Genomic DNA, 9499 nt, shown 5'->3' on the forward strand with positions numbered 1-9499 from the left:
TGGAGTTAATCTGTACACAGTAACAACAAAAAAATCCTGGTGCTCTTTCAAACTCAGAGATCTTATCTGAAAAGTCAAGTGAAGTCATTTACTTCATAGAAAATGTCAACTAGTAAGGAGTAGATTATTATTTATTTATCACACAGCAATACATAAATTAAAATTTAAATGTAAAAATTAAAAATATATACATGTTTCTATAGCTTAAAAATGTATTCAAAAGCTACGGTACCTTTTATTCTTTAATCCACTATTTAGTAGTGGTGTAAGAAACAATATCGTTACTAGCAACCCTGCAGCAAATGTCAACGTCATTGTCATCGAATCGGGGTAAATGAATAATACGGTGCGCTAATTTTAGGTTAAGATTACAAAGACTATACTGGATCAATAATGTGAAATGTCAAAATTTCGATCGTTTACGTGTACCGGGATAATATGATAACAAAGTGTAAAAAAGTTCAAAGCAATTATTATGAAACAAAATAGTTCCATGTTCAAACCTCGTCCTTGCGGCTGTAAGGGTTGCAGAACATGTCTTGTTTGCGAAACTTATTACGGCGCTGATACTTTGAAAACTGCAAAACCATTAGACAAAGAAAAAGGCTACGTGTACTGTCCATTGTGTGATAGAGCTTGGAGCGGATGGGATATAGACATTTATAAACAACATCCAAACCATGAAGGCAAATCCATATATTACCCAGGCGTTTATATAAAGCTAGACTTTATATCTAAGGAGGAAGAAGAAGAACTGATTAAGAATATCGACGAAGTACCATGGGATATCTCACAAAGTGGTCGTCGTAAGCAAAATTATGGACCAAAGACTAATTTTAAAAAACAAAAAATTGTTCCTGGTAAATTTGATGGATTTCCCAAATTTTCGAAATTTTTACAAGAAAGATTTCGAGAATTCGATTTGTTGAACGGCTATGAAGTTATAGAACAATGTTCCTTAGAATATGATCCAAGTAAAGGTGCATCAATAGACCCTCATATTGATGATTGTTGGGTTTGGGGCGAAAGAATACTCACTGTGAACTGTTTAGCAGACTCAGCTCTTACAATGACACCTTTTAAAGGTGACACCAAGAAATACAATTTATATTGGGCAAATAATTACCCTCCCCTTGTTGAGACTGATGGCAGTATTAATATTGATTATGTTGATAAAGGACAAAGCATGCTAAAACTTTCTGAGCCACAAGAAGATAATGATGTGATTATAAGAATACCATTGATAAGGTAATAAATAACCCTAAATAAATGTACTATTATAAATTGTATTTCACATTTAATTAGCACATAGTATTAAAATATTGTACAATATTGCATAACTATTTTTTTCATATGTAACCTTGGATTTTATCAATTTTATTTAAATGCTAGTAATTAACTGTAAATTAAGTAAAATAGCTTATTTAACTTGTTCATAACTTTTAACAGCTTCATATTTTCCGAGATAGCAGATTATGACAAAGGAGTCTTTAGACATAGTTCCTCAATTTTCACCTATTCTTTGAGACATTGAATGTCAGAACTTAACAATGCACTTTTTATATCAGACTAGGTGAAAAAAAATAATATAATCTTTCTCAAAGTTGCCATTGAATCCACAACCATTAATTTACAGTCCAACACTGTTATTTTGTTATTTCTTTCTTATCTTTTTTAATAATAATATTCATGCTTATTTTTTTCTTTTTGCAGGAGATCTCTTTTAGTTATTTATGGTGAAACTAGATATCACTGGGAACATGCTGTTTTACGAGAAGATATTAAAAGTAGAAGAGTGTGTATCGCTTACAGAGAATTTACACCACCATTTATGAGTAATGGAGATCAAAATGTCATCGGACATGAGATACGAAACAAAGCAAAAAATTTTTGGGATCATCGAGACAAATATAAAGATCTTTTACATGATATAGAAATAGGCAAAATTAACTTGATTTGAGTTAATTTTGTATGTAATAGATATTTTTCTATTCAGTTCTTATAATATTTATTTTATGTACAAACTATATATAATTAAAGCATTTAAATTATTATAATTGACTTTTTTTTTTACTTTATTAACATTTAGTATGTATGTTTTGAACATATTTATTTTATATGTACTTACATACAAAAATTGGCATAAACAAATTAAGACATTTGGTGTTTAAACTACCTTCTATTCCTAATTATTTGTTCTATAAGTAAAATAATAATAACAATATAGAACAATTAATTAGAAATTTTTTTGATAGCGGAAATTTGTTGTTTTACAAAAATGTAATTGACATTGAAGTTATTATATATTACGAAATATTTTACTATGAAAATGTGTGTAGCTATTCATTTAGAGATCTGTGTCGAATGTACTACTCTAAAATATCAATATTTTAAATATTGGTTTGAAAATTCTGATTATGATTTAAAATAATACACAACGCTGCTCATATTTTCATAACTTTAAAAGATAATTTGAAAGTATTTGTTGATCTGTTATAAATTGAAATTCAAAGCGACACAAGTACATAGCTAAAGTTTTATTTTATTATTTTAAAGCATACAAATAGTCTATATTTACAACATAATAAATATATCTTCCCTCTCTTTCTATACAATTTTATTATATACAGCATGTTTATAAAAATTGCAATAAGGCAATATAATGCCTTAAAGTAAAAATAATACTTTAATTGTATAAATATAATATTAAATTGTGAAACACTACTAAGAAGCCATTAATATGTAATTTTTCAGTGGATATACGATCGATAAAACATTCAGCTCTTATGCTGTAGTACATTCATGATGTGGAATATAGATGCCATCGTTTTGTACTCTGGATTCTCTTGCTTCTTTTTCTTCGTTTTCCCGTGCAATAATCATTTGTTCCTTAATTTTCCATGTTAAAAGTCCTTTCTCACTTTTATACTTACGAATGCATCTGGCTAGTAATAACGCGAATATTATGCCCAATAACTAAAAAAATAAAAAAGTAGTAGTAGTAGAAATACAGTAGTCACAAATATTTATTTGACTAAACGAGTACAATAAGTAAATGATTGGCCAGCGTAACAATAAGTTCCCAGGTTCCCTCTGCCTGTTATGCGTGAAGCTAGGAAAACCGTCCTAAGACCAAGAAACTAGTGTTAATTTTTTTCTAGCCTCACATGTATTAGGGAAAGCAGAAGAAGCCTAGTGTTAAGACACTCCACTTCCCACTTTCCACCGAATTCTGGAGGCATTGCAGGGTGAGTGACAGAACTCAATACCACGCTTTGCCTTGACACAAGAATGAAAAAATGAAAACATTAAATATTTAATTTCCTTGAGTGAGAATCGAACCCACAACCTTACACTACAACAGGTCTATTTTTTCTATTTATCTACGAATACTTTAAATTTAAATTATATTTGAGGTACGCCTATGTAACACTAAAAGCTGGGATAATTAAATTACATTATATAATTAATATTACCTGTATGAACATTACAGAGACACCCAAAACGCCGATCACGCCTGAATTTTGTACGAACAAATTTATTAATGCAGTTTTACAACTATTAATTCTCATGCTGATACAAAATTCCTCTCCTTTGACTATACAACACGATTCAGGTACAACTACCGCCACCTTCCCTTGTTCCACTTGGGTTGAAAATACTACTGTTGAGTGATTTCCAGAGAAATCCATGCCAACATAGTCGAAATACGAACTGCTTCCACAGCAGTTTAGCTGTAATAATTAGAGAAGAACTTATATATATTTCTTTATATTTCTTCATTCTTATATTTCTTTGTAATAATATACCAATTGCTAACGAAATGGTATGATCTCGTATGTACTACGAATATGCTTTAGTATCTTAATGTATTTAAATCTATTCTAAGAAATAAAGTGTAAATAGATTGATTTACACGCACGTTTCAAATTCAGTAGTTTTCACAATTATTTCGACAATTAATAATATTTGTCTAAAGTAACTAACTATCTTAACAACATTAATAAATAAAACATGTATTAAATTTTGGCGGGTATTGGGGAACCGAAGTGTCTAAATAGGAATGGAGTGTCTTAACACTAGGTTCCCTCTGCCTACCGTGCTATGACATGGTCCTTCGGGCGTGACATGTTGTGTGAGTTAAGTCAGGTACTTACGGAAGTTTGTAGTTGATCAATTTCCATTTCTATTTCTGGATCTGAAGTGTATTCGGATATAGGTATGTCAAAATAATTTTCAAAAGACTCCGCATCCAATGTGAATGCTAAAATTACAGCGACCAGCTTGATAATTAATATCAAGGACAAAATAAATGCATACTGAAATAAGAAAAAAATATGTCTGGCTAGAGTAAGACTTATTGCAGGAATATAAAGGTAAAAAAAATGGACATTTCTTTGCAAATCTCATCTCATATTTGACAAAAGATGCAACTTTGATGTAAATACTACTTAAGTGATATGATCTTATCAAAATAATAATGGAATTATAACATGTTTTTATAAGTAATCTATTAAACAAATTACGGAGATTGCAAAATATTTAGATAATTACAGGAAAACATACCAGATTAACCATGCAGGTACTTTTTTTCAAGCTTCCAAAGAATCCGAAGAGTGTAACAATCAGCATAAACATTCCCAAAAGAATGCTTAATACGGAGGGAGTGAAAAATCGTCCGCTTTTTGCGCTTTCATAGAAAAATGAAAATGTGTGATAGCGTGTGTAGACTGAGAAGCCCAGGACGATCATAAGCCCTGCGATCACCTAAAACAGTTAAAAAAAAAATTTTACCCCTTTTGTACTCTTTTGAAAGAATATATTCCCGCATTTAGCGGGAATACTCAGAGGGAACCTAGTGTTAAGACATACTTTCCGCCGAATTTTTCAAGGTATTGCGTGTTGAGTGGCAGAATTAACGACGAGCTTTTGCCTTGGCGCCAGAGACCCTGTTCCTAACACAGTATAGGTACCTAAGTAATTCTTCAATCAATAAAATCTTTACCAGGCACCCCGCATAATTTAAAGAGGTCCCGACTGTTAGTCCTAATAAACTAAAGCGCTTGTTTATTTTATTTTTAGTTTTATGCAATCGAGGTTTTTGTTTTTTTTTATTTATTTTTTATTTTGACGTTGGTGTCAGGCTAATGCTACAACAACCTTACTACAATATCAAATTACTAAGCCTGTTTGTTTTACTTGGCAACGAGCAATGCTTCTTAATTTTTTGTATGTTTATTGGTTTGTCTGTGCACGTCAATCTGAGAAACGATTCAAAGTAGCTCAAGGGGTCGAAGTCGCGAGCGGGTCGCTAGTTCTATAATAAAACACTTTAGATTGAAGAGCAATTACTTGTCAACTTATCGTGAAATACACTACAGAAAAGTCGCAAATTTTGATAAATGTGATATAAAAAGATATATAACTACACGTAAACATATAAAAAATCCGGTTAAGTGCGAGTCGGACGCACTTACCGAGGTTTCCGTACCCTATTAATTTCAGGGTTGTAGATCAACGAGAAGTACAACTTATAAATGTTTACAAATTTAAGTCTGCGGGGATATGCTTAATGCTAGTATCTTTTAATAACATTGACTTAGAATCTTGATTTTTTGTGCTTCAGGGGACCACAGATATAGGAGAGAATGAATTATCCTCTATTTCATATTTATTTCAGCTTGATAGGTACCCCCGCGCGTTCTCGAGATAAATGATCTGGACAGACGGACGTTAAAGTGAAATGATAAGGTTTTCGTTTTTACCTTTTACATATACAGAACCCTAAAAAAGAGAGCACCTAACTAATCTTTTATTGAAAAATATATTTTTATGCATTGTCACACTTATTTTTACAAATATCGATACTTGGGTGACTCACTAAACCTTCAAATATACTTAGTTATATTTTAGGATTCTGTTGCCGAAACAAAAATGCAATAAAAAAATAAAAATGCATAAATGTTCGTATCCTTTGATGGCATTGACTTAGAAGCTGGATTTTATCTATGCTTCAAGGGACTAAGTTCTGAATATTTGACGTTAGTTTCAACTTGGCAGAGATCTCGAGACCCCTTGGTCTTGACAGATGGAGGACTACTTTTATCTCTTGAGGTACGAAACCATAATTATGTACTTATTCATATAATAAACAAACGTTCAAGCCATTGCTATTTTAACATAACAATAATTCTTAACAAGACAAAGATACACACGATAAACGAGAAGACAAACGATAAACTATAGATTTCATAAAATTTACGTACTACGCCATGACTACGATTATTGTAAATATAATAATATAAACTTAATAAAACATCTTTAGATGAAATCTTTGATTTATACATGTATTTATATTCAATATACGTAGGCAATATAGATATATCTTTGATTTAATATTTTATAGGAAATTAAATAATTATTAATAATACCCTTGGTTTTTTCAAATATTATTTATTAGTAATTGTTGCTATAATTTATATAATTACAAAGGAAAAAGACTATTGAAGCAAAAAGTCGTAAAATAAGTAAAACATGACAATGTGGCATTTATGTTTCATAGTTCCTACTTACAATAATCTTTGATATCAATTCCATAGAATCGATCAATATTTTATCAAAATATTATTAAGTAGTTGTCGATATGAAAAGAAAGACAATGTATTTTTATATTTATTTGTACGATAATTTTTTTTATTTCAGATTCACCGTGTGTGCCGCGTCGTATATAGCAAAGTAAGTAGAGAGAACTTAGGCCCGTATATATAAACCGCTCAACTCAACTCTGAGATCGATCTTAAGATGTCACTTCTATTCATAAATTACACATCTATGAATGAAAACGGCATCTCAAGATAGATCTCAGACTTTGGCGATTTAATAGGAGAAATTTAATAAGAGCCCTAGTATTGAGGACACTTGGTTATTCGTTTTCCGCTGAAATTCGAGACTTGTAGTGTTTTCAATGTCTTAATATTTTTTACATGTATTTCTATTGCATCTTTATCACGCTATCACGCTTTATGCCGAATTGTAGGATAACCTGATGATAAACTCTGCTCATATATGCTGCTGCTTTTAATCAGATTTATTCCCTATTTTTAATTAGATAACGCATTAGAAATACAATTAGGACAATTGAAATCAAGAAAAAATATTTATCTTAACGTACCTACTTAAGATAAACGACACAATAATAATACCTCTGGCATAAAATTGTATCTTGAGAGATCCGTAATGACGTAAACGGTTATGGTTTTTCCAAATACTGATTTGCACTGACTAGAAAAACTAAAAACGATTACGTATAACATCTTTCTATATATTACACACCGTATATGTACAAAGTACGATTTCTTGTTTGTATTCGAAAAACGTCGCAAGCTAGTTCTATAAATATATACATGTTAAGTCATACGAAGTCGCTTTCCTTTGTGTCTTAATGTTTAGATCTTTAAAACTACGCAACGGATTTTAATGCAGTTTTTTTAATAGAAAGAGTGATGCAAGAGCAATGTTTATGTGTACAATAACATCCATATTATAGTAGAGAAATACTGTTAATTTTGAGGTTTCTAATGTGATGTTTTAAATAATTATTTTTTACCGCCTACACGCAATTGCAAACGCAGGCTGAAACCTATGAGATTTGTTAAAATAATGTACTAAGTATTGTATGTACATCTTGAAAAGGTCTATAAAAATAATTATTTTAAACAAGTTTCAATAATTTTAACATTTGTAAAGCTAAGACGTTTAGACCTCATTTCTTATTTAAGAAACCTTGTTTTAATTTATTATGATAAATAAATAAAGAAAATAATTAATAAAAACAAAAAGAGATACTTACAATAAACATAGAAGTGATCGACAATAAGAGAAATCTGATAGATTTCATATTGTATTCCGTTTCCGTTTTTGCGAATTTTAAATTTTGTGCGTTTGACACTTCCATGGTGACACGTTTGGGCAGAGCCATTTCGTATACTGACTTAAAGTCGGGCACAAAACTTTATCACGACAAATTTCGATAAACGCTGATAACGATCACTGTGGAAAATTCGGATATAGATAACCATTGATATTTTAAAACACGAGTGTATTTTAATATTTCTGAACACACTCTAAGGATCAGCAATAACTCATTAGATTAATTAAGTACCTAAGCCTTCTTCATCTAAGACACGAGAAACATCTCTATTTCAAATATTTACATACTTTTTTCCTAACTAGGACTCATTAGCAATCATTGCGTTCAATTAGTAGAAATTCTATTAATTTATATTTTTTAACAATACGTTAAGTACGGATTCATATTACCTAGGTTAATATTTACAAAACACTTGTCTGATAGAACCTATCTTGTCACGTAATATAACTAATATAACTAAGCGTTCGATAACCACGACTAAATACTAAATGTATTACACACGCCATCCACGTACTTATGTATACAATTTAGCCCGGCATTGTGCAACGAAACAATGATTGACGAGAAAATAATATACTGTAACGTGGAAATTTTCTTAACAAACAAATAATAGAGATTCTAAGTATAGAAGTCGATTCAATGAAAATATACATACGTATTATACGTTTTGTATGTGTGTCTGTGTGTGTGTATTTATTTTAACCTTGTGTTTTTAATGCTTCGATTCTCGTTTATGTATTAACTTTAGTTTACCTATGGTTTTCCTCGTGAAATGGAAAAGAGAGTTGGCTGAGTTGGAGAAAAGAGATGGTTAGGAGTTTTGTTTAATCTATTCTCAGTGCCCGGCATAGCTCTAATATCAGGATGTAAGAATAATAGGCTACATCAAAACGATTAATGTAATCACGGGCGTATCTAGATATTTTCTAGGGGCCCTGGACATTCGTTTTGAACAGACCTGTTCGTGTAAAGGATTTTTTTTTATTTTCTTATATCGCAAAAAACGCATATTTCTACACTTTAAAAAGAATCAAAATTAATAGAGTACTTGCGGTTGCCTTAGAATTATTTAATTTGGCAGCTGGCATCTACAGGTACAGTAGATACAAGTTCAGGAAAAAATCTGAAACTATATAGGTATTTGTGTTCAAAATCCTAAAAAATAATAGCCCTTAAAAGAGAGAGGTAAAATTTGGTATTAAAGCGTTAGTTCAAGTGAGGTATCAAATGAAAGGGCTCTGGTTAAGCTAAGCTTGAATATCAGAAAAAGCTGGAGACCTCCAATTCCTCCAAAGTCTGGTTTTTTTTTCATTCAACTGCATCATTCAATTGGATAATTTTTTTATAAAAAATACAATACCATATCAATTTTTTTATGTATATAATAAAGATAAGATCGATAACATTCTTAGAAGTATACATTATATATATCAAACATTTAATAAAAAGAACGACCGTAAAAGGATCTGAAATGCATTCTAGACATATTTGAATAATATGCGAATAACATATTTAAATAATAGATATATTAGGAAAATTCTTGAAAAAATGAGTAAGAAAACTAAAACG

General features: G+C 30.6%; 2 protein-coding genes across 3 annotated transcripts; one reads left to right on the forward strand and one right to left on the reverse strand.

The window, feature by feature from the left end:
- Positions 1-300: 300 nt before the first annotated feature.
- LOC146527870 (alpha-ketoglutarate-dependent dioxygenase alkB homolog 4) lies at positions 301-2054 on the forward strand. Its single transcript, XM_085204678.1, has 2 exons — positions 301-1248; positions 1714-2054. Exons 1-2 carry the CDS (start codon positions 476-478, stop codon positions 1958-1960), a joined length of 1020 nt encoding a protein of 339 aa, XP_085060804.1. The 5' UTR covers positions 301-475; the 3' UTR covers positions 1961-2054.
- A 468-nt stretch (positions 2055-2522) lies between these two features.
- Positions 2523-8478, reverse strand: LOC146527871 (23 kDa integral membrane protein-like). 2 transcript variants are annotated; one of them, XM_085204681.1, is made up of 6 exons: positions 8320-8478; positions 7850-8049; positions 4567-4767; positions 4158-4319; positions 3477-3734; positions 2523-2976 (listed from the first exon to the last, which is right to left on the reverse strand). In XM_085204681.1, the coding sequence occupies exons 2-6, from the start codon at positions 7976-7978 to the stop codon at positions 2785-2787; spliced, it is 942 nt and encodes a 313-aa protein (XP_085060807.1). In that variant the 5' UTR covers positions 7979-8049; positions 8320-8478; the 3' UTR covers positions 2523-2784. The 2 variants fall into 2 exon arrangements, with proteins under 2 accessions (XP_085060807.1, XP_085060805.1); XM_085204679.1 differs by having other exon boundaries at positions 8162-8441.
- Between the last annotated feature and the right edge of the window lie 1021 nt (positions 8479-9499).

The sequence above is a fragment of the Heliconius melpomene genome, chromosome 20, assembly GCF_056956725.1.
Source record: "Heliconius melpomene rosina isolate 202511_hmr_F chromosome 20, ASM5695672v1, whole genome shotgun sequence".
Lineage (NCBI taxonomy): Eukaryota > Metazoa > Arthropoda > Insecta > Lepidoptera > Nymphalidae > Heliconius > Heliconius melpomene.

Bases quoted from the DNA above. Each gene is read 5' to 3' on its own strand.
- LOC146527870 (XM_085204678.1), top strand. From the start codon at position 476: ATGAAACAAAATAGTTCCATGTTCAAACCTCGTCCTTGCGGCTGTAAG. The intron at 1,249-1,713 runs GTAATAAATAAC...TTCTTTTTGCAG, and splicing joins ATAAGAATACCATTGATAAG to GAGATCTCTTTTAGTTATTT.
- LOC146527871 (XM_085204681.1), bottom strand. From the start codon at position 7,978: ATGGCTCTGCCCAAACGTGTCACCATGGAAGTGTCAAACGCACAAAAT. The intron at 4,768-7,849 runs GTAAGTATCTCT...TAACTGTTTTAG, and splicing joins CGATCACTTCTATGTTTATT to GTGATCGCAGGGCTTATGAT. The intron at 2,977-3,476 runs GTAATATTAATT...TTATTTTTTTAG, and splicing joins TCTCTGTAATGTTCATACAG to TTATTGGGCATAATATTCGC.